The following is a 25,532-nucleotide window of genomic DNA, read 5'->3' as shown; positions in this document are numbered from 1 at the left end:
GCCTCCGGGAGGTCACGTTGTCAGGCCGTTGTCTCGTGACGCTACAGAGGGGCGGGTTTGGTTATCAACAACATAGTCTGTCTGTGGAGCTAACGTTACCGAGGAACAGAGCTCGAGTGTTGTTTTGAATTGACGATAAGACACCGACTGAAAGGGGGGCTAGGGCCTGTGGATAAGATGGCGGATGTAGGAGACGATGAAACTCGGTCGACTCTCCCTTCGGCATCCCGTAACGGCCCGGTTGTCGGTTCGTCTGCGGGCACCGCGGGCCAGAACGCAGCTAGCATAATGGTAACGTCAGGTCCGCGGACGGTGAGAATCGTCAAGTCGGAGTCTGGCTACGGTTTCAACGTTCGCGGTCAAGTTAGCGAAGGAGGACAGCTTCGGAGCATCAACGGGGAACTGTACGCTCCTCTTCAGCATGTCAGCGCTGTTTTGCCCGGAGGTGCGGCAGACCGAGCTGGGATAGCAAAGGGTGACAGGATCCTGGAGGTGTAAGTCTGCTTCTATCCGTTCAGTATAGTCCGGTAGTTAGCAAGTAGGCTAGCTACCCTTAGCCCGTGTTCATCCAATTCCAAGCATGTCTTAACATTAGCTATTTTCAAGGTATAATGCTACGTGACCTGTCTTTTATGACAACAAACGTAGTTTTTTTCTTCAGTTTACGGGTTAATACGTAAAGGAAACATTTAGAGCTGTAGCTAGCTAATGTTAGCTACACCAAGCTCACGCTAGTGAGTTAAGTAGAAAGCTAACCAGCTTACATAAATTGGACAACAGGCTGTGCATGTTGATTAGCTTTAGCTAGCGTCTTGTTTAGCTAGCCCTTTGCGCAGTGACTGCTTCAGCATGGCTGGTAGGACAACATTAAATGACAGCCTTGTTGACATTGTATTGTCATATACATAATAGCAGGAATGTGTATGTTGACCCTGCCCGAAGACAGTGGATCGCAGTGTTGTGTGTGTGTGTGTGCGCGTCTTGTCTTGCTTGTCAGACTATCCTTCACAACAGGCATGTTGTTTACATGGGAAAGTTTTAGGTGATTTTCCAGAAATAATATTTTAATATAAAGAAATACCATTTCATTTCAATGGTGTTATCTTTTGTTTTGCCCGTTATCCCTATCCATGTACTGGATTGGCTTTGATATGCATGCCTTAATCCTGGAGACACCTTGAAGTGTTTTTTGTTTGGTCAAACACTTTCTGTTTGTGTGCCAGGAAAAGTCAGGCAAAGTAACTGTCAGTCTTTAATTAGAGGATATTTGTTAAAATTCTCTTTTATCAGGTATATAACCAATACTTATAATATCCTAAAGAGAAAGCATCTCCCCACAAAGCCTTTTTCAGTTCATATTTGCAGACAATTATATTTCCAAGAATGTCAGTCTCCATGACTAAACTAAACTATTGATTCTCCCACCATGGTTGTAAGTCTTGGCCCTAGCAAAGGGCAAATGCTGGAAATTGTAAAAGGAACGACTTTAAATGTTATAGGTGAATAATGATGTACTGTCCTACAGATAGGATGTGTTTCTTAGAAGACATTTTTTATATGTCGATGCTATACGCTTTAACATCAGGATATGAGTAGTGAAATTATGTTCATGTTTTACTGTGACTTGACTATAGGTTAAACTTAGAAAAAGGGAGAAGAGAAACAGAAAACAAGGAACACTGGTCTACTTCTACTTGCTGAGGCATCAAAAACAATTCACCCAACCTGTGTGTTCTCCATTTTAATTGCTAAATCTCTTTCTGGTCATATGACAGGACCAGCATTTATCATGTGACTTATTAACCAGCTTGAGCATTTTGCAAAAACTCTAAAGAATCCTCCAGTTAAGTATGTCATATGTCAGCATTTTACTAGTCTTATGAACAAGGATAGGGAACAATGCTGCTTTACTGGTGGTAATAACCAACTAACCTGTGTTATGTCATGACTCTATTAGTGCCTGACTATAGTTTGTGTTTTTAATAGTCACCTTTTAGAAAGAAATTAAATAAAAAAATAAGCTTGCTGTGCTCTTGTATATGTACAGGAGAAAATAATGTGAGATTGTATAAAGTGTGGCCTTGGTGAAAGGCTATTAGTGGATTAATGTCTTATTAATTAATTATTATCAGTTTGGATTTTTCACAATTGAGATTCTCCTATTTTTGAAAAAAGTTAATGATTGATAAAATAATTAATAATCTGGGAACATACTCAATATCTCATAATTTCAGCCAACAAAATGTGAAGAGCTGCTTGCTTTTAGCTTTTTGCTCTAGTTCATACTAATTTTTTGTTTTTTACTGTTTGTCAGACATCACTTAGGCTATGGTAAATAAATTCAGAGTGCAATCTTTTATAGACTAAATATTTCATCAAAACATATGTGCTACACATTCACTTAGCCTAATTCACGTATTTCCAACCCCCTTTGTTGCTGGTGATCAGCAACTGACACCTTTCTGGCAGGCATTGCTTTGCTTCTGTTTTGTCTAATAAGAGTATGATGTGATCGTGTTGAGACCAAAAACTTCTCCTTCTATCTTCATCTTTTTGGTCACCTCCAACCCCCACTTTTGCTGTCCAGTTGAACAACTCAGAGGAATGCTGTCATGTCCATCTCTATTCCCATTATAAACCAGCTTTCCATCTCCCATTATTGACTTTATTTTTCACTACCCTCTCTTTATCTGTTTGACTTATTCCCGCTTTGATCCAGGATGCCATACAGATATACATTCATAAGCAATAGACCTTGCATGAAGTGGACAGACCAAGCTTGCACTCTTTCTTGCTCCCTCCTCTCCTGTGTCTGTCCCGCTGTTTCTCATAGGAAGATTAGCAGAGACACCTGATGCTGGTGCCATCTGGCCTCAGCAAAACCAAGATGGGAGGTGTTTTACGGCTCCAAATGAAAGGGAGACATTCGAGCTGACCTGGTTACTTAGCACTCCCAAAGTTGTATATATCAGTGGAGGACAGCATGCGTTGACATTACCACACACCATAATAATAATTAAAAAAATAAATAAAAAAATGAAAGAGATGCACATTTGCAGCATTAGTAGAATATTATATAATTATGCCATCCAGATCTGAGATGTCGTTATTATTATAGTTAGTTATTTTGCTACATGACCAATCCACATAAAATACATTTTCTTTACCTGAGGAATTATAAAATTCAGTGTTTACGCTATTAGTTGTATTCATTCAGTCACAGCTGTTCGACAACTGTCTCAGCTATTTGTGGCCTCGTGTTACCTTTCATAAAAATTATAACTTGCTGGGTTTTAAATGTGGGGAAAAGAGAGCACCAGTATTGGATTGGTATCTGACATTGAGAGATGCTCTGAGTTGAGGTATTGGAATTGGTATCAGGAGAGAAATAGTTGGATTGTTGTGTGTAAAGTGTTGAATTATCTGCCATGTTGAAACATAAATTGATTATGAGGGGAATAAAGGGTAGGAAAGGAGCATTTTTAAAACTCTTTGCTGACTTTCTTTCTGTCTCTCCCTCCCTTCTTCCTCCACACTTTTTTCCTGCTCTGACTTTCCCTCCAGTAATGGGGTGAGTGTGGAAGGTGCCACCCATAAGCAGGTGGTGGACCTGATACGTGCAGGGGAGAAGGAGCTGGTTCTGGCTGTGCTGTCTGTTCCAGCTCAGGAGGCTGATGGATTGGAAGGAGGAGAAGATGTCCAACCCAACTATGACTACAGTGACAAACAAGCAGTGCCCATTTCCATTCCCACATACAAACATGTAGAGCAGCACTCCGAGAGGTTTGTGGTGAGTATTGATTCGACACATTACCTTAACCCTTCTTTTCCTAAACAGGCTCTTGTGGCTGCCCCTTTTTTCCTATGGCAGTATTGAAAAAAAACTTGTAATTCTTGATTGTAAACCTCTGTTTCTTCTACTCTAATGCACTACTGTCTGTCGGTCCTGTCTTTGTCTCAATGACCATAGGTGTACAACGTGTACATGTCTGGTAGACAGCTGTGCTCAAAGCGCTACCGGGAGTTTGCCATCCTGCACCAGAACCTTAAGAGGGAGTTTTCCAACTTCAACTTCCCAAAGCTTCCTGGTAAATGGCCCTTCTCCCTGTCTGAACAGCAGCTGGATGCTCGCCGTAGAGGACTGGAGGAATATCTTGAGCGAGGTAGGCTGATATGGAAAGGTCACTGGCGTATAAACCCAATTGTGTGTTGATTTTTAACATGGGCAACGACAAGATGTTTTCTGTTACCAATCCACATGCTGTTCGAGAAGAATTACAACTCCATTTTTAACGCCTGATGTTTAAATACGAAAAGCTGTTCAGACCCATTAAATTCCACAATAGCCATACAAAGGAAAAGAAGAAATGATTTAACGTGTACATGCAGAAATCATGTAGTTAGGATTGAAATTAGGCCAAACTCTGGCTGTGATCGATTTTCCACCGTACATGGAAATACTGTAAATCTGAGCAAAGGATACAAACAAAGTGACATTTGGCTGTCCTTTGTTTATTTGGTTTACTTTGACCTCCCCCTCTTTCTCTCCATCTGTCTCTCTATTTGTCTCTAGTTTGCTCTGTGCGGGTGATTGGGGAAAGTGACATCATGCAGGAGTTTCTCTCTGAATCAGATGAGGTATGCATCTCATTTATTATTCAATATGAACTGTACTAGATTTGGATCTAGCTATTTCTATGTGAATTTTTATTCTGACCTTTGAAAAGTTGCAGTGCTGAGTTTGAGCTTTGAGTCTATTTCAAAACTTTCTCAGATGTACAACTTTTGTCTTGTAAGCCTGCAGAGCACCACAGTACCCTCTGAGGTCTAAGGGCATTTTCACTTCGCTTTTTGAAATTCCCTCAAATCCCTTTTGAAAAGAAACCTTTAACTAATGATGTGTTGTACAAATTGTTTCTGTGCTTGAAATGAGTTTACCCAAGTCTTTAGGTCCTATATTATTAAAATAGTAAATAAATGTCAAAACAAAACATTGTTTGGACGCACCGGTGCGTCTTTCGTCCTCAGAGGATTAAACTATGCTTACCAAAATTCAGTCTTTCATTTGAGCTTTTAGATTGTAGGGTTAAGGATGTATGTATCTGATATTCTGTATCTGATTTTGAACCTATTCAGGAGGATTGTTGGGGATTTTAAACTTGTTATGAATATATCTATTCAACCTCCTCTAAAAAAGTTGGCTATTTCCTGTAAACAAGCATCAGCGGTTGACTTTAATTGCTTTAAAGTAGCTGGCTGCCCATCATGTCTCCTAGCATGGTGTTTAAACATGAGAGCCTAAACAGTTAATTGCATTTACTTTCTAGTGTTTTGAGGAATGACAGCATCAGAGACAAAAGCAATAATACTAAATTAATCCAGCACTTAAAGAAACACAAATAGGAGTATTAGGACTTCAAACAGATATAAATTATGGTTTAGTCTTGTTTGTCTGTTTTTTTTTAAATCCAGAAGTATTTACCAGTAATTCAGAACAAACCCATGCATGCCCACTCATACAAGCAGGCGCACACCCTTGTTAATCCACACACGTTGCTTTGCTGTGCAGAACTACAATGGAGTGACAGATGTAGAACTGCGGATAGCCCTGCCAGACAAGACCACCATCTCTGTTAGAGTCCGCAAGAACAGCACCACAGACCAGGTGTACCAGGTAAGACAGGATCTGATGGGATGATGCTATTATACACTTATATTGTAAATGTTATTGCCCATTGTTTGGACATCTGAATTGGACTTTGTATGCTCTTTTCTATTTTTAGGTAAAATGATGACACTGAGGATTGCAAAATCATATTATGTCTACTAGTAAATGCATGATATTCTATAAGTGTAGAACGGACGTTTATATGGAAAGAAAAATAACTAACGCAGACACTTTATAAAAAAGAAACTTTCATTGTGCAAGAGAAATTTTCAAACAATGTTTTTCTTATATAACTGACTCTGTATTGCTCTTCCTGTAGGCATTAGTGATAAAGGTTGGAATGGACAGTATTATGGCAAGCTACTTTGCCCTTTTTGAAGTCATCAACCACTCGTTCGGTAAGAACTGTATGTATATTTGATGTTTATGAGTGCTTCAAAGGAAAATTCGTAGAGTGTTTTTACATATTCTTAGCTTATTTAATTCTGGGTGACTTCATCTCATGATGACCACTTTTCTAAATAAAGACCTGTATCATCCCACTGGTGAGTTTAGTTCATTGGGCCTAGGAGTATGTACATTTTTGGACAGCAAGAGCAGTCATTTGGTACAGGCTAGAATAAATTATTTTCTAATGGCCGAACAGACAGCCCCCTTTTTTCATCCCTCTCCTTGTTTCTATTATTTGTTGCAGTGCGGAAGCTGGCGCCTAATGAGTTTCCACACAAGCTCTATGTGCAGAATTACACCTCGGCAGTGCCGGGGACTTGCTTGGCGCTCCGCAAATGGTTGTTCAGCTTCCAGGAGGAGGAGTTGCTAAGAGACAACCCGCTGGCACTGCACTACTGCTTTCACCAGGTGATGATAATTGAATCCCACTAAGTTAAGGGAACTCAACACAAAATTTGGTCTTCTGTTTTGTTTTATTTAAGAGTTTATATACTCCTTTCTGGGTTGAAACATCTTGGAGGTTTCAGCATTTTTGGTCATGGAGAATTTCAGCCATAATGGGGAAAACTTACTGTATTACTGTACTCTTTACTGCTTATAGTTGTCTTTAGGGCTGGGTATCGTAACATAAAACAATTTTCGAAGTGATTTCGATAACGGTTCCTGAACAATAATTTTTTCGATACCAATTTCATAAAATTCATTCCAACATACGGCACACATTTTTTTTTTTTTTTTTTTTTTTTAATAAATATGTTTATTGCAGATCAACATTGGGATAAGACTGCATTTGTTCATACAAGCAACATTTATTTTACATTTTCTACAGCACACATCTTTTTATTTATTTTTCAGCTCCTACTACGTGAGCCCCGTCTCTGTGCGTAGCATTGTGTTTTTACTGCGTGTCTCTGCGACGTGTAACGTTAGACAGCCAATCCCAAGCATTATTTGATCTTGGTAGAAGCATGCTGCATGCTTATTGTCTCACTGACTGATGAGATTTACTCCTCAGGTATTGAAATTTGGTATTGAATGACGAGACATTTTTCGATACTAAGGAGGAAATTCGGTCAGTGCCAAAAAAGTATTAAATTGGGTACCCAGCCCTACTGGTCTCAAAATCTTCCAGATTGGCTAGACATTTGGCTTTTCACATACAGGTTCACTCATCCAGAGTCAATGCATACTTATTATATCCAGCTTTACTAGTCATTAAACACAATATGATTATATAGCATCTTATGACTGCCAGTGTAGACACTAAACATGCTTTGACATTATAACAAGCAAAATATGGCCTAGTGGAAGCTGCTGGGATATATAAAAAATGTCAAGCTACCACCAATCAGGAAGTCCTATAAATGACATCCTGAGAAACGAATATGTCTAGGCTCTGAAATGCCACCATTTATGTACTTAATCTGGAAACCAGAGAACCATGATACTCTACAAGAAAGCAAAACTTTCCCACAATTTTTGAAGAATTAAGTGGAAAAAACATTCCTCCTCTAAAAATAAACAGCAGCAGCAGCCTACAGGCTGTCCGCAGACCAATAAAGGTCACTACCTGAAGCATATTAGGCATGTGAGGTTCAGCAGTCACCCATTCAACTAGTAAAGTCAGCAAAAACACTCGCTATAAAGCTCTGTAAAGCCAAGGGGAGCTGCAGATTCAGAGGATAATTCTCTGTAGGTGCATCACTATGAGCGACCCCTTTTTAAAATGTAATTTGATACATTGTTATTCTAGAAATATTGATTAAATCCACTTTATTAAAATGTACACAATACTTTTTTGCTGTCATTGATTGAACTTGGTTACTTGAGGCAGAATATCTTCTTGCTACATGTTATTTATGGATAATCCTTTTTGTGTAGTGACCTCAAATAATAAATGGTGTTGGATGTCTTCCTACCCCCTAACCCCCTCTATCCATCCCTGTCTGTCTAGGCGTTGGAAGATGTGAAGAAGGGATTCATAAAAACAGAGGACAAATCCTACCAGCTGCAGAAGCTGGCAGAGCAGCGCAAGATGGCCACGGTCAGTCCTACAGACCACTCTTTGTTCAGGGAGGGGATTGGGATGACTACACTGTTTGCCTGCTGACCAGAGCCATCACCAAAATGTTACCAAATAGAAATGGAAAGAAAAGTCAAAAAACCTTTCACACAGAATACAGTCCCCTGTGGTATAAACAGAGATAAACCTATTAGTTCATATTGATGTTTGTTAAATATGAACTGAAAGTGGCACATGTGAGGGCTTCTGTGTCTAAATTTAAACTACTTTCACAGCTATCTAGCCACCCAGCACAACATTTCCAAATAATAGGCAGCATTTGATATCAGAAATGGTCATGAAAACAACATTTGCTTCATCAGGATCAGGAACTAAAAATAACCAGGCGGAGAAACCGAAATATTTGGTTAGTGTACACCCTTACTTGTATCTTGTAAAAAGTCTGTATTTGCATAAAAGAGACACAGGGGGCGCCCGGATAGCTCATTTGGTAGAGCGGGCGACCATATACAGTATAGAGGTTTACTCCTCGATGCAGCAGGCTCTGGTTCGACTCCGACTTGCTGCCCTTTGCTGCATGTCATTCCCCCCCCCCTCTCTCTCCCCTTTCATGTCTTCAGGTGTCCTGTCAAATAAAGGCCTAAAAATGCCCCAAAAAATGGAGCAATATTGCAATGTAGAAAAAAAAAGTGGTCCAAATTCAGACTCAAACTGAACATTACTACATTCATTATTCTGTTACAAACTGAAAAGTTATACTTGTACGTTAAGTCAGTTTTCACTGCTTAACAGTTGCCTTTTTGTAAACTGTGTGCTCTCCTACCTCAGAATATGTCCACTCACTGCTCCATCCGTCTAAATACATTAACAAGAAAAATGTCTTAAAGTAGCAGTATCACATCACCATAGTTGGGGAACTCTGGTCATAGCCCAAACTGCTTGTTAACTGGGGTTTTAGAGTAATTGCACTAAGGAAAGAAAGGAAACCTAATCTTATTTAGATTGTCGTATCGTCGATTGTCGTACTTACAGTATAAGTAGCTGATGTGTGTGCTCTATAATACTCTTAGTACCTGAGTCTGTTGCGGACATGTGAAGGCTACAATGAGGTGGCGTTCCCCCACTGCTCCTGTGACTCCAGGAGGAAGGGACATGTCATCACAGCTATCAGCATCCATCACTTCAAGCTGCATGCTTGTACCGAGGACGGAACGCTGGAGGTGAGTGTTTGTCTTTGCTAGTTTGATAAAGAAAAGCAACTTTTTAATGCAACATAGTTTTTTTTTCTTCCCATTTAGTGAAAATATGTATTGTCTTACATTATTGTATAAAACTATTTGGGCTTAAACTTATATAATACAATTCTGTATTGTCCTAAATAGATTTCCAAGATACTAAATTGTGAATTAAACCAATGTTATGCTAAATAATTTTATATGCAAGGTGCTTACCTACTGTTAACTCTGTTCCTTAGAACCAGGTGATAGCTTTTGAGTGGGCGGAGATGCAGCGCTGGGACACTGATGAGGAAGGGATGGCTTTCTGCTTTGAATACGCCAGAGGAGAGAAGAAACCTCGCTGGGTCAAGATCTTCACTCCATATGTGAGTGTGCACATACCGTCACTACTGTTTGACTTGTTTTGCAGGTTTTTTATTATTATTATTGTTTATGTTTTTATTTATTAATTTCTCTGGAAATTGCAGTTTTAGAGTGACCGATGTTGCGATTTTAATTATATATAAGTAGTATAAAGCAAAGACCTGTCACTGTGACTTTGCTGGCTGATTGTGCTATGTTGGAAGGCTGACTCACAGTTCTGTTTGCTTTTTTCTCCCAGTTTAACTACATGCATGAGTGCTTTGAGCGGGTCTTTTGTGAGCTGAAGTGGAGGAAACAGGTAAGGACCACTCCTTTCCTCTTTCCTTGTGGGAAGAACATGACTCCATGCCAAGTTTGATATTCTAAATCTTATTTTGACTTTTTTTTTTTTTTTTTTTTTTACAAATATAAGAAGGCTTTTGTTTAAAATTGTTAATTTTATATTTCTTGTGTATTGATTTATTTGCTGTCAGGTTGAGGAAGAGGCATCTGACAAAGACAACAAAAACTGCAGTAACAATGGTAAGCAGCAGAATTTTTTTTCCTTAATACCGTCGCTAAAGCAAAGCACCGACACTGAAGAGTAGCTAGATTTTATCTAGGCCAATTTGTAAAAAACTGTATACAGATGTGGTACTGAGTGGTACTTTGAATAACTGCACCCATCCAGCTCCACGAATTATGCAAAAATTCCTGACAAAAACTAAAAGGGCAAGGGCAGGAAGAGGATTTCAACTATACTCTGTGTATTGAAGGCAAAATATATATGTGAAGGGTTTACTAGTTTATAAGTAACTTTAGTTCAGTGACTATAAATTACACCCGGCCCTAAAAAGGTGCGTCCAGATATGCTTGTGTTTTTTTTATCTCTCTTGTGCAGCTTCTATTGCATTATAATGAACTGAAAAAAGTCAAGGGGAAGCTAAAAAGCAGAGAAAAGGCTGCATTTTATACACACTTTACCAGAGCTTCACAATGTACTTAACTAAGGATTTACTTAATAATCAGATTACTGTGAGAACACTGATGTATTTGGGCATACAGTGAACAAAAGTCTTCAGAACAGACACATGTATGAACATGTGACTCGCTATCAGGGCCATCTCCAAGAGAGCCAGACATGAAAGTGAAGTTGAAGCTATTTGTCCCATGTGACACAGCACAAGACCAGCAATACAAGTGTGTGGACAAGCAACTGCAAAGCATGTTGATGAGCGAGCAACCTTTGGAGTTCAAATACAGATAATGAACAGCTGAGGACTGAGAAGGTTGAGGACATCCAGATATAAGACGGGACTTCTGTATGTAGAATCATAATTTCAAGCACAGTAGAAGTTCAGGGAAGTTTCTTAGTGACTGTGACTGTTGCTGAGACACTGGCCAATGTGTGTTGTGTTTTGGCAGCATTTTCATGAGTTGCATGGCATGCAATAAAAAGCCATATCATTCCAACTCTGACTTCCCTGAACCATCTCTCTGTGTTCCAGAATATCTGCCTCCCCTGGAGACACAGCAGAAGGGATGGCGCCACCTAGGGGGGGAGATTGCAACTTCCTAAAATCATTTGTCATCACTCAAACTAGAACTGGTCCACTTGCATCATCACAGCCACCCCACAGAGCGCCTATTGACAAACACAAGACTGAGTGAAAGACTGGGGCCATCCATGCCCCGAAAACAAACTGAAAGTGACCAATTTGGGAAATTGGAATGGCCACACTTAACCGACCCCAGGAATACACACAGCAAGAAGAGCAATGAAGGAAAATAAACAAAAGCCAACTTTCATGTCATTTACTAGATCTCCATAGCGTGTCTGTTGTCGTCCTCCATGAATCCGCCCTGGTATGTGGGGCAGGACACGAGCAAATTTCTCGCCACTGGTTGAGATGTAACACATACGTACGGTGTGTGACTCATCAGGGTCACCACAGCGCTGTGGCACCATTTGCACAAAGGGAGAAACTCGATGAACCGCCCCTTGAGGAGAGAGCTGACATGTGGGACAGGATTGTCCAACTGGATCGGCTCGGTCCAAAGCCTTGAGCGTAGCCCTCCTTTGCTGGAATGAGCTGAGATGGTGGAGATGAAAATAAGGGAGGGATACAGAAAAAACGGGGGTTTCACTTCTTTAACAGTTAGTGATAAAGAAAGAAAGCTAAATCATGCTTTACACCGATGATGGACATTAACACAAAAATGATGTTTTCTATTTGTAAAGTTATTCTGTCCTTGTCGGAAAACATAGGCGACACAAATATAACTAACTGAAAAAGGATCTGGGGGGGGATGGTTCATAATTATGTGTTTAACAATCTTCTGATAAAATATAGATTAATATAAGAGCTATAATAATTGGTTTCTTGATCTAACACAACGAAACACTAACTGAATTGCATATAAATGGCTCTAAAAATTGTAACTTTTTTTTCTGGTCTAACCCACACTATTTTAGAACGACGTCTGTTGGCAGTCATTGATGTCAGGATGCACAGTTATCCCGCTCGCAAGTGATTTATTGTGGTGATTTTTCAGAGCTTGTAAGTTGAGAGGAAGAGGCGTTCTCATTCTCAGCTCTATGCAGGGATGATCTCTTTAACAAAAGTTGATGGGCCAAGTGCTTTTGAAATGGCACAGCTTCTGACTGACAGATTGTGAATATAAAGACAGTATAAAGTTTTGTCCATTGAGGTGCAGTTTTCTGAACAGGCAACAGAGAGCAGCAGAGTGTAAGACAGATTTAGTCGTAGGATTTGAGCAGAAATAGATATCTTCTAAGAGCTTCTTAAAGAGTGATCCCTCGGGCTCTGTAACTCACCCAAAAGTATCACTCCTTTGCAGTTTGTCCATTAACCACGTCAGGAGGACAGATGGTGTGTGTGTGTGTGTGTGTGTGTGTGTGTGTGTGTGTGTGTGTGTGTGTGTGTGTGTGTGTGTGTGTGTGTGTGTGTGTGTGTGTGTGTGTGTGTGTGTGTGTGTGTGTGTGTGTGTGTGCGCAGAGAGTAGATGGTGCATAAAGTTGTGTGACTGCAACCACAACAATCTGCACACAGCAATGCAAGCAGTGGTCTGCCTCTTACTGCACCTAAATTGGGACAGTATTAGTTGTGTGTGTGTATGCACATGACATATTATATGACAGTTTTACAATTTACACAGATATTTTGTGTTTTAGAGCAGCATTTCAGTTTTTTCACACAAAGATAACATATAATGTTTTTTTCTCTGTGTAGATGTTCAGTTTAATTTGAACATTCCGTCTCACTTTGTGTGTAGAAAGCAGGTTTACATGCTGACAAATTCTTTTGAATGGAGACGATGTGCATAAATGTGTTGATTTCTCTTGAATGCAATAGAATTTTGTTTATGCCACTAATGGCAAGTAGTATATCTCGGTGATTCTTTACTGACTCATTCTTGAGCTTCACTCGCTGTCTGACAGCGGCTAAAAACCAGAAACAGAGTTTTTTTATTCACACTGACTGTAAGAGCAAAAGTTCAAGTTCCACTTTAGTTATTTTAGATATTTTTTTTTTACAGTTGAGCTTAGCTTTTGGTTCAATAAAATGTTGAATTCATGCCTAGGTTTAGTCATAATTTGAATTCAGTCAGTTACCTTGGAGCATTCTTGTTAATGTGTGTATGTGTGCCGTTTGTGTGTGCGTATGTCCTCTATGTTTATCATTGACATTGCTGATAAGCTTTTAGGCTCTTATTGGACGTGTCTGATGAGCTGTCGGTGTGAGAGCCAGCAAATGAGGATGGGATTTTGTATCTGGATGACAGCAGAGACACCAGACAGATGGAGACAAATGGGAGGTGTCTCCTATTGTCTAGCTAACATTCACAGCCACTCACATGGTTTTTCAGCATAGAACACACACACACCCACACATTTCAAATTATTTTGTTATTTGTCATCCAGTTGTTGCCTCTGTGGACAGGCCTCAGTTATACAACAGCCTAAAGCAATACATATGTGTGTTTTACACACACACACACACACACACAACACAGCAGATAGCTGAATTGTGAAAGAAACTGCAATGTGCAGATTGCTGGATGGTCATTTTGACAGCCAGAGTAATAGCCAATTTAGAGATGGATGACATAAGAATTGGAGCTGTTCAACCATGATGATGATTTCTTTTCTTTATAAGATGTAGAGGGAGAGACAGACAGAGGTGGTGGGACTGTGTGTGTTGGCATTTCTGTCCTCTGCTCATACTCTCCAGGTTGGTCTCCCGTCATCACAGGGGGGTGCGGTTGCCGTGGCAGCACCACGTTGGCTCAACACGCTCAGTGCAGCCTCTGTTCCTTTTATTCCTGTCAGCCAACTGACTCACTCCTCCCAATAATGTATTCAAAGCAGTGTTTTTTGTGTTTGATGTTTGTTCTCTGTCCCCGTGGCTCATGCTGCTGTGAATAGGCTTTTAGAAAGCTGCTGGGTTGTTTTTGTATATTTTTGTGTTTCGGTTTGTCTTGTGTGCGCCAGGTGCCATTTTTCTGCTCAGTCACAGCCAGGTGCACGTACTGTCAGTTGTCCTCCTTTTCTGCCATCAGTGAGATAAATGTCAATGTAACAGTGTTTGGGTGAAAGCAGCGAGATAACAGGAATGTTAAAAAGCACGTCTTTGTATGGTGGGCCCGTGTTTGTTCGTCAGCGTACGCTGTGCTGTAGGCCACCTGTGTTTGTGTTTGAGATGCTGGACAACCTTGGCTTCTAATTGAATTGAGTAGTTACCAAAAGATGATTGAATTCCACACAGGACTTAAAGGAACACGCCGACTTATTGGGAATTTAGCTTATTCACTGTAACCCCCAGAGTAAGACAAGTCGATACATACCCTTCTCATCTCCGTGCGTGCTGTAAGGCTGCCTGACGGTTCCAGCATTAGCTTAGCCTAGCACAGATCCTGCAGGTAACTGGTTCCAACTAGCCTACTGCTCCAAATTGTGACAAAAGTGACAAAATAACGCCAACATGTTCCTATTTACATGTTGTGATTTGTATAGTCACAGCGTGTACAAAAAACAACGTAACATGAGACACAGCCGTCTTCTAACAGTAAACCAACCGGGAACTATATTCTCAGACAGGCTTGCTGCGAGCATATCACTCCACCCAAGTACTATATTCTTCTGCCTGAGAATATAGTTTCCGGTTTGTTTACTGTTAGAAGACGGCCGTGTCTCATGTTACGTTGTTTTTTGTACACGCTGTGACTCTATAAATCACAACATGTAAATAGGAACGTGTTGGAGTTATTTTGTCACTTATTCGGAGCAGTAGGATTGCTGGAACCATTCACCTGCAGGATCTGTGATGGCCTGATGCCGCTGGAGCAGTCAGACAGCATTACAGCACGCACGGCGATGAGAAGGGTATGTATCAACTTGTCTAACTCTGGGGGTTACGCTGAATAAGCTAAATTCCCAATAAGTCGACATGTTCCTTTAACAGATAAAAGAATGTTGGATGGTGCAGCAAACATGGTGGCAGTAGAATAGAAGGTTTGTGTTCATCACAAACAGCACTGAAAAACTTGTCTGAACGATGCTGTTGCTATGGTAACATCAGTTTTCAGAATCTCGTGCCAAATCAGCGCTGATTTCCATCACATTATTTGGTGGCAGATATTCTGTAAGATGTTCTCTGTTAGTTCGAATTCTACGGCATTTCAGGCAGAGTCCAGTGTTCGAAGTGGCATTTATGAGGCCGCTCAGTCAGTCTCTTTCCTTTAACACTGTTCGTTAAGTCAGAGCCGCTACGTTTGTCTCGTCATTAACGCTTTTGTGTAGACTTGATGTTTGTCAACCTTTAGAACACACATCCGGCTCGGAGGGCATTGGCTGCTGGCTTTCCCATTTCAGCTAACAGGTCCTACCTATGACTAATAAAGGGTGGATGTAAGTGCAGTTTTAAAAAATTGCTAGCCTTTTGTGTTATTAATTTCTGTTCATTGCTTTGAAACATGGGGCTTTTCCATGGAAAGTAGGCAGTGACATTAATTAAAAGCCTTGTTTGTCTGTGTTCAGCATAACCTGTAAATAGTAATAGAATATCTCTTGGACAAAATGCACTCTTGTTTCTCCAACTCAAAACTTTTATTTATTTAAACAGAAATTATAACGATTGGGGAAATGATAGTGTACAACTGTAGAGCCACTGTTGATCATTAATTTTGTCTGTTAGGTAAGGCTGTATGGAGGATTAGCTAACTACACAATGAAACAAGGTGTTTAAAATAGGGGCAGCATCTAAAATATCAATTAACACCTGATGCAGAACTAAGCTTCAAAATGGAGAGTTTTATATCTAAAAAAATAAATAAAAAATAAACACACACATGAAGGTTCACTAACCAATAAAAGAAAAAGGAAAAAAGATTTGAAAATGTGTAGAGTAATAAATTGTAACAATATTTTAAATAAAGTTATATATTGGGAACAAAAGCTGTCTGTCTGAGCTTATTTACTCTCTCCAGGACATAAAATGAACCGTGGACTCTTTCTTTATGTTGGCAGTAATCTGAATTAGCTTGCAGGAGTCTTTTTACCAGCTGTTAAATGATAAAGCAGTTGAGTTGTGGTTATCAATGTATGGATTCTCTTACTTTTTAGTGGGACCTGGCCAATGTCTTCCTCTAAAGACGAAGTGATAAAGCAACAGCAGTGCTCATCTGGGACCAATTAACTTGAATGGAAAAAAAAAAAAAAAAAAACGAGTGCACCTAATAAGTTTTTAATGTCTTTAAATTTGAATTGGTCAAAAATGTTACAGCCATGCTGAACAAATTGCTTTTAATTAGTGTTTCTTTTGTGAGCTGCCAAGCAAGATGATGGCAGAGTCTCATTTAATGCACTTCATTCAGTCTCAAGGTTTACTTTACCCGCCTCTAATTTAGAGAGAAAAGTAATTTGTGCATGTGTGGGAGGCTTTTATGCAAATGTAGTTCATATTGAATTACTGATGATAAATGATAAATTCAGAGCTAAATGTTTGTCACAGAATGACTGAGTTAAGGGACTGAAGCTAATTTGACAGGGATTTCAGTTATTCTCAACATGTGTAACTGCAGTTTACAGCATGCTGGAAGAGAACTGACAAGGAACAGATGCAACAGTTTGCTGGCAGGAAACATTCCTTATTCCCATTTCTGTAGCTTAAAGGGGTTTTTGGATGAATTGAAAAGTACAATGTCACTACTTTTGTGGAGCTAAACCAATGACAGAACAGACCAAAGAGACTGTGCTTGATTAAAAGATATCTAATTTACAGTATGAACAGCAGTGCTTTGCTGCACTGCTTGTCTTCATAGTATACTTTCCACTCTTTTATTTAAAAATGCACATTTCCGGCCTGAAAACAGCCCCAGGTCTGCAGGAAAGGGAGAAGTGCTGTACAGTGCATAACGGGTCCCATGACAGGGAGCGCAGCCACTAATAAAAGGTCCACAGGCACATTATTCTGGCAGAGCAACGGAACAGTGACATTTTGATGGTCACATGCTGCACAGATCTTTATGCCGGTCACTATGCTCAACAGGAGCTGTTGCAGTCTGTGAGGAGTTAGGTAGGGAAGCTAAGGTGAGGCATTATTCAAACCAAAAAATACATTGCTTCTTAATGCACCCAGTGGAACCAAGCCCATAAAATGTTGTGTGCATTGGCACTGCTGGGGTGAAAATACTCATCTCATTAGAGCTGTCTCACGTGGGCACTATATGCTGACTGCAGGCTGCCTCCCTGACTTCACTTTCCATTTTTCTTACATCCAACTCAGTGAGACGGTAACATTTTAACTCTTCAGTGTTCATACTCATTATCAGGTGTAACTATTGACTTATTGTTAATCCTTATCAAGAATATAAACTGTTACTAAGTAGCATATATTATCGTTATACTTATGAAATTACTTTCTGTAGCCAACATTTAGCAACCATAACCACAGTATTCCTACCTCTAACCCCAAAGACTAGCACTGTCTTTATTGTAAAACTCAACTGATAGTTAATATTAAAGGGTTGGTGTCCTGAGCAGGGAATGAAGTCCCACTCATTCTGTGTGTGTTGTAATCTGTTCTTTGTTTTGATAGGCTATCCGGCCACACCTGTTTGTGGCCAGGAAAAAATTAGGTATTTTACGTATTGGTGATGGTCTGTGAGAGTGTGGAGGCAATCCCAACCCGTTTTTTTTTATTTATTTTTTTTATTTCCAGTACAGCCCTTTTAAGTAAAGACTTCAGTAAGCAATGATTTGATAATCTGCAGGTCAGATTATGTCCAGACATGTTGTTTAAAACTGGAAATAAGTACATTTATTCAAGTACTGTATTTGAAATACTTGACCTATGCTTGAGTATTTCTACTTAATGCCTGTTTATACTGGCACGCCGTTTCACAGTATAACATTGCACAATTAGTAATTTTCTTTTTGATAATAATAACACATGTTGATAGCACTTTTGTACTTTTACTTATGGGTTGGGTTAAAACAGGGCTAAATTTGATTGAAGATGTCTAGGTGTAATTATGACCTTTGCATTGAAATTTAGCCATTTATTAGCTTTGTTTTTTATCTAAATGTTGTTTATACGTCTTTTGACATGAGAATGACCAAATTAATCCTTGTTTGCATAACCTAAACAGTTTGTAGTGTACTTAGTTAATGAACAGTCTAAATAAAATGAGGGCAGAGAATTTAGACCTAAGATGGATCAACAGCTAATGGTTGAATACTTTGACATGTAGTGGGGAAGAGGAGAAAGTAAACCCTCTTATGGAATACCTTTTCTGAACAGTCGACTGATTTTAACTGTCAGGCTGGAATAATGTCCTCAGACCAATAGAGTGGCTGCTTATCCAGTGGTCACACCTGAGGGAAAATGTCCACTTAACGTCCACTTGTGTTGAGGCTTTAGTTAAAACAGTGTGGGAGTCTTTCCGACATGCCATTCTCGGTTTTACACAGGAGCAGCTGGGGTGGTCTTAAGCTGTTGGATTTATTCTTTGTCTGTCTTGTCTTGTGTGTTTATCCACCGTGCCAAGCAAATTGCTTTTTTGTGTCCGTTCCTCAGAATAGGAGGATGTATCTGAAATCTCAAATAATGTATAACAAAAAAAAAGTATATAATCATGTAATGTATAATTAAACGGCATAACAGCTTCAAATTAAGACTCCTAACACCCTTTATGCATAGCCGTCCTGGATTATCCTTGTTTGTTTATCATCATTTTAGTAAACCCAGTTGAGTTGCACTGAATTGCAACATTCTCCAGAGGAGCAAGTAAGGACGAGTTAGTTGTGTAAGATATAAATGTTCCACAAACTTCAGTTGTGTATCATGAGATTTAAATTGTATGTTTATAATTACTTAAATAAAAGAGAGTTATCATTTTTGTAGTTGCAGCAAATTACAGCACATCTGCAGGTATGCTTCATACACATTTCTGCAGTTTCTAGGACATACTTCTTTTCTTAAATTTTTTAGTCAAAGGTTTTCATATGATTTCTTGTAGCTCTATAATGGTGAGGAAAATAACCAGCATCTAAAATAATCCGTGTCTGTATAAGGCTGCATGATGATTTTAACCTGGCAGATTCAGCACATGACATTTAAGTCATAAATAACAGCTCAGCCATGATGTTAATTTTTGCACTCATTCTGATTCCATCATTGGAATGAGTTGGAATTCACAGTGCAAGTGACATTGATAAAACATTGATTTCCCCGGGTTGGAGAGTAAGTAAAATTCCTCCGTAACTAAACGTATGCCTTTGTCAATGCTTGCAGGTTCCTGAGTCAAAATTTGTTTAAAGGAACCTCATGACTGAAGTTATGTAGTAATGTAGCTTTCCTTGGTGTGTTGGATGCATTTTATCCTAATATCCTCTTAACAGTTAAGTAATAAATCAGTGTAAAGTAGTACTGTAGCCAGTACTGTAGCCACTATAAAGAGCAACCAGTCACTGTTGACTTATTGTTTAAGAGGTCTGTGTTCCTCGGGTCGGACACCTTGTGTCCACTTAACCTTGTGACCGTGGCGGCCCAGGCTGGTTATATGGCGGTCTGTAAAGTGAGTGAATGTGGCTTGGCGGGATTAATCAAGCCTAACAACACATCTGTAGGTAGGCTCACTGGAAGGAGTGAGCATCAATCACCGTCTGGAGCATCTCTCTCCCTCTTTTCTCTCTCTCTCTCTCTCTCTCTCTCTCTCTCTCTCTCTCTCTCTCTCTCTCTCTGCTTCTCGTCAGCTGTATCGACCAGCGCTTTGGGACCTTGGTAATTAAAAGGCATTGATCGGCCTCAGCCGCAAGATGTCGGGGAGCTTTCATGCAGCAGAGCACACTGGGACCCTAAGAGAGACTAGGTGCGCATGCACATGGGTGTTAGCATTTAAATATGTGTTTCAACATGAATGAAATTAGTGTGTTGTGAAGTGTGTTAGTGTTCACTCTGTTAAACAAACGGTAAAATTATTTTTACAAAACGCACAAGCACTTTGGTCATGTCATGTACTGTTTTTTATTCCTCTTTTTTCTTCTTTTACGTTTCATTACCTGTTTTATGTGTTTTGATGTTTTGTGTGTTGTATGTTGTGTTGTGGTCTACAAGGTTTTGAGGATGTCCTGCCTCTTAGACTGTGAAACTAGTTTGCCTATGGGTACCAATAAAGTAACCTAACCTGACTAATGTTTAGTGTAGATTTTGAATTAACGTGTTTTCATCCAATTGCCTCGTATAATATCTCTGGCTGTCTTCAGTCTTTTTGGTTACACTTTACTTGAAGGCATCTACATAAGAGTGACATGACACTGTCATGAACATGTCATAAACATCATAAACAAGTGATAAACGTTTATGACATAACGCTTCTGTCATTAAATGTCATTCGGTTTTTGTCATGACAAGTTAGAATTAGGGTTAGGGTTAGGGGTCATGTGTCATGACTGTGTCATGTGTTCATGATGGTGCCATGTCACTTGTATGTAGATATCTTCAAGTAAAGTGTTACCGTCTTTTTTAAGGTTAATTCATAGGCTTCTTACTGGGTCATTTGTATGCTTTTCAGTGATGCATATTTTTAGTTTACATTTCACCACCAAGTTACAGAGTCGTGTGAGGCCTAATGTGCCTCCAGTGAGGTTCAGTTGAATTACCCATCTGGTAAAATATCTGAGGCCTGGGAGAAAGCTCTAGGTGAACGTGCTCTTATTGAATCAGAATTGTGGGGAGAAAAAACAACAACAGCTGATTGATTCTACGCATTCGCAAACCCTGAGGCTCATCTTTCCCATGGACACACACACACACACACACACAATCTTCACACACGTTCTCTCTCTTCTTTCATTCCTTCTGAGTGAACACAGTAAATCTAAGTGCTGCTAGATTGCTAGCGCTGCACATTTTTCGACCTCAGAGAGAAAGAGAGTCAGCCCGTCAAACAGGGGCCTTGGCTGCGCTGAATAAGGACCAGCACACTACTATAAATACACCCCTGACTCTTTACTCAGTCTGGCACACTGACTGAGTGACACAGTGAGGGCCACACTCATTCCATATGCTTGATTGACACATAGTTGCATGAAAATATGTCTCTAATTTCTGTCTATTTCTGTGGTATATATTTTCCCTTGTGGTGTAATATACTGCAGTGGCCTTTGATTTGATGTCTGTGACTGAGTTATGCTTGTCTGAGCACCCATCTCCCCTGCCTCTGTCCCTCATAAATCTGATGAATTACCCCATATGCCCCCCTCTTTCCTCCATTAACCCTCCCCTCCTCTTCCTCCCATCTCACCCCCCGCCCCCCGTCTTCTCTCCTTCCTGAACGAGTGATCAATTAAGGCCCTGTCCAGCTCTCACTGCGCATCAGCACTTTCTCTCCCCCTCTTATCCCCTCTCTCTGTCATTTTTTTCTTTTCTTTTTGGGTGTCGGGCCAGCCACTGTCAACACAGAGAGATCTGGAGCGGACCAAAGGTGGTAGAAAAAAGAATCCTTTATTTTCAGGATGAGAAATGCTCTGTACAGATGTGAGTGTTTAGGTGTCAGTATGTGCTGGAAGGAGAACATCCTTCTACAAACCTCCCGGCAGGAAGTTTACTTTCCGCCTGCTAGGAGACTTGACTTTAGAGAGAAAGAGAGAGGAGACAGAAGATGAAGAGAGGTATAGAGATACATTATTTGTACAACTGTCTCTACACTCTGTAGCCATTCACAGTGAGATAATACATGTGTATAGCCACTAGAGACAATGGGCAGGAAGGGTATAGGTCAGGAATGTAGTAGACATATGTTGTCCTATTGGATCTTAAAGCAAACATTGATAGATTTCCTATAAGGATCAGGCTGCCAAAATTATATATTTTTTCTTATTATCATCAAATCCCAGTAAAATACCAAAACCAACAACACATTAAACAAGTGTTGTCTGTGTAGCCAAAGTCTGATATAGATTATTCCTCTGTGCCATAGACCTCCATTGTTCAAATAAAAAAAAATAAAAAAACACATGAAAGAGACACATTTCTGTACTGGGTAAAATGTTCCTTCAGCACAATAAAAATTGGCACTTGTGTTTATTTAAAATCAATCCTACAAACACCGCCCTGCTGGCATAAATACTCACTGGAGCACCAAATGTGTATTAATCCCGCAAATTAAAATAGTCCCCAACCCTTGTTTGACGAATGTTTGATAAAAGCTATAGTGCAGCTGTTTTAGAAAATTACTTATATGTTTGTGAACTGTTTTTAAGAAGTCTTCATTAGGAACAAATGGGCATGAGTCTGTGTGCCATATGTTTACATCCACATGTTTTTATGCAAATTAAGTGATATAGAATAAAAATTGCCTTATGGAAAATTCGATTGATTTTCATTGATATTGACTCAAAGTTTATAGGCTACGTTCGGTCTCATCGGATTTTCTCTTGATCGATATACGGCTTATGCGATAAACGCTGATGGAAACGTTATTTGCCGAATAAATAATGAACTGCGAATAAGTTTTAGGTAATTTTAGGGTTAAACAGACGCACCTGTCCGGGTCAGAAGTGGTGAAGACCGCACGCCCAATGCGCACTGCCGGGAGTGCCAACGCAAATGTCCCTTATCATGCAACGATCGTCTACTACAGCCTGTAGGAATACGATTGATAGCCAGCCCTTTCTATTGACAAAATCCCTGCAGCCTTCAGCAGAGGGTCTAATCGGGACATGAGTCCCGTCTATTGCGCCATACACCTTTGGCACAAGGTGCGCTCTATTACGCAGCGAGATCTCATATGCGCCTTATCCACTCCAGGTAGGTATATAGCCTACCTTCGCATTATCCTTGTTATCCTATGGCATTGCACACGGTGTAAACACACGGTGGTCTTGATGACCCAAACTTTTCACCTACCACTCAGTACTCTGCGCATGTAGCCAGTTTGTAGAGCGCAATGGCGATACGATGCTCGGTTGGAACCGGAGGGCCATGGCTTATCTGGGTCAAGGGACGGGCCAGTAAAATTACACAACAGGTTAAATCCAAAAATGCTGCAACCAAACGGTTTCCGTGAAGTGTCTCTAAACCACAATCTTCCAGAACAGTTTGGAGCGCTGTCGTACCCACACCACAGGCCGCCTCCGTTGTCGTCAGGCATTTACGTGCATCTGCATCATCATAGCAATGTGTTGATAGTGTAGTTTTCTTATTATAGCTTGATATGTCGCTATCAGCTGGCACATAAGCACTATTGCATATTCTGCAATTATTACTCATATGTACGTAGATGGCGCAATCTAGTTTGTCTAGCAAAACTTTGTTTGCAAATGTTTGCTTGAATGTTGTGCAATTCAGTGTGAAAATGAATGGAAACACCATAAAATGTCTCAAATCAATTCGATATACCAATTTGACTGCAAAAAAGGTTTTTATTTGCTTTAAAGCTGTTGGATGGAAGCACACTTTCACCAGCTTTATTCGCATTAGTTTTTGTTATCGAACAATTCAATTGACAAGTGGATGGAAACTTAGCTAGTGTGGGAAAGTATTAAGATACAGAAGAAACGTATTTTAGGATTAGGTTTTTTTCATGGGATTTATTGACAATATAAAAAAATAGATTAACTTCTTATCCTTTGAAGGGTTGTTTGGTTACTATACTCAAACTGAGGGATAACTTCTTTATGTCTCGATTTATAGTTTGAATGTATGGTCGAATAGTGAGCTCAGCTTGCTTTGCTCAATTCACGGGTATCTGCCACTCAAATGCAAAGTGCAAAACATACTTTATCCAGTGTTTAATGCTGAAACATTTGTTTTTACCAGTAGTGTTATGTGTGTGGTCTTCAGTATGTAGCTGGGCACCTATATGTGCATAACGCAGTGTTTTTACAAATACTGAATTTTTTTTTTATAGTTGAAACTATTTTTCCTTACATTTCTAGATTTATTATCAGTGGGTTTGCACAATAGCTGTATCCACATGAAAACTAATATTGAAGAGAATGTGACAGTATCTCGGAATCAGTTAAGCATTGAGAGACTCAGCAATTACCTGTGCTGAATTGTACAGGAATTGTACACTTTTAGGTGGATTTCTGTTGATATAGCCATTTTGAATGGCTCGTTTTTTCTCATAACCTTGGGCTGTGTCCAAAATCACTCACTTATTAACTCTTTCACTATTCTCTTTGTAATAGTGCCATTAGTTACATGCCACAGACATTCTACTGTGGGTTAGTTTTAAGGAACTCTATAGCCTATTGTTAAACGGAAATGATTTTGACCACATGAAAAAGGTAGATTGGAAGTTTGATGTAATCTAAATGCATCTAATTTCTCTGTGAATTGTTAATTGCATATTACAACTCAACACTGTCATCCTTGGAAAACTTTAACAGTTGAACCCATTTAAACATCCATGAATTGAGCTAAGCTAGGCTAACTTTGCATTCAACACACATTCATACAGCTAGCAGAAACACAATAAAGTCAAATTCCCTCAAACCCACCAAATAATTAAAGACAATTTTTGTTTATTGGTTACCATTTTTGACAAATGCTCTGTAGATGAAGGCTGTACTTTGAATTTAAACCATTTAAATCATCACTTTTTTCAACTAGACCCAAATTCATGAAAATACAGCTCTATTAAAATCTCATCTTTCATTTTAGAAAGATGTGAAATCCCCCATGAAGCTATAAACCTAAAGGGATCTGACATACATTTGATGGGATGTTGCTTCTCCATATAAGTTTGGGGATTTTTAATGATCTTTTTCCCCTTCTCCCTTTTTTTGTGCCTCTCATGTTCTTTTGAAGACCTGACCTCCCATTTCAGTTATTAAACCTTTAATATGAAATCCAATAAGATCCGTTGGTCTATTAGGACCTGCCAGATACAGTTAGGTAACTGCTTCATGATTTATTATTGGCTCAAGCCTCCACTGTGGTGCAGCTACTGGCCATTGTGTCGCTGATGACCGGTTAATTCACTATCCCGGTCGTGATAAGCACTGCACACTGTGCCCGCTGCTGAGGAGCTTTTGATCTCTGCTGATTGTTGCAGATTGGCAATCGTCTCAAAGAGATAAGACCTTGAAATTTTAAAGTGGTTTGCGAGCACAGAGGGTACTTCATCTTTTTAAAGCTTATTAGTCTTAGCGATTATCCAAGGTCTTTTAATTTGACGCTCATTAGATGGATGTGATCAAATAATAAATGAGATCCTCTTCTGTTCCTCTCCACTTCCTGATCTGCGGTCCACTTTTGTATATCTGAGCATCAAGCTG

General features: G+C 39.7%; 1 protein-coding gene across 1 annotated transcript; it reads left to right on the top strand.

Moving 5' to 3' along the window:
• Positions 1 to 12,666, top strand: snx27a (sorting nexin 27a). The gene is made up of 13 exons (XM_028597701.1): positions 1 to 494; positions 3,565 to 3,790; positions 3,971 to 4,163; positions 4,574 to 4,638; positions 5,570 to 5,674; positions 5,988 to 6,066; positions 6,363 to 6,526; positions 8,073 to 8,162; positions 9,212 to 9,361; positions 9,616 to 9,744; positions 9,981 to 10,040; positions 10,216 to 10,264; positions 11,230 to 12,666. Exons 1-13 carry the CDS (start codon positions 178 to 180, stop codon positions 11,298 to 11,300), a joined length of 1,698 nt encoding a protein of 565 aa, XP_028453502.1. The 5' UTR covers positions 1 to 177; the 3' UTR covers positions 11,301 to 12,666.
• The last annotated feature ends 12,866 nt before the right edge of the window (positions 12,667 to 25,532 follow it).

Source organism: Perca flavescens, chromosome 14 (genome assembly GCF_004354835.1).
Source record: "Perca flavescens isolate YP-PL-M2 chromosome 14, PFLA_1.0, whole genome shotgun sequence".
NCBI classification, from domain to species: domain Eukaryota; kingdom Metazoa; phylum Chordata; class Actinopteri; order Perciformes; family Percidae; genus Perca; species Perca flavescens.
Note: the sequence above shows the minus strand (reverse complement) of the source record. Positions and strands in the feature narration are given on the sequence as shown.

What these genes read in the sequence shown, in the direction of transcription:
- snx27a (XM_028597701.1), top strand. Translation starts at nt 178, where the DNA reads ATGGCGGATGTAGGAGACGATGAAACTCGGTCGACTCTCCCTTCGGCA. An exon ending in AGCAGCGCAAGATGGCCACG is followed by an intron (nt 8,163 to 9,211) that starts GTCAGTCCTACA and finishes TAATACTCTTAG; the next exon opens with TACCTGAGTCTGTTGCGGAC. An exon ending in CCGAGGACGGAACGCTGGAG is followed by an intron (nt 9,362 to 9,615) that starts GTGAGTGTTTGT and finishes TCTGTTCCTTAG; the next exon opens with AACCAGGTGATAGCTTTTGA.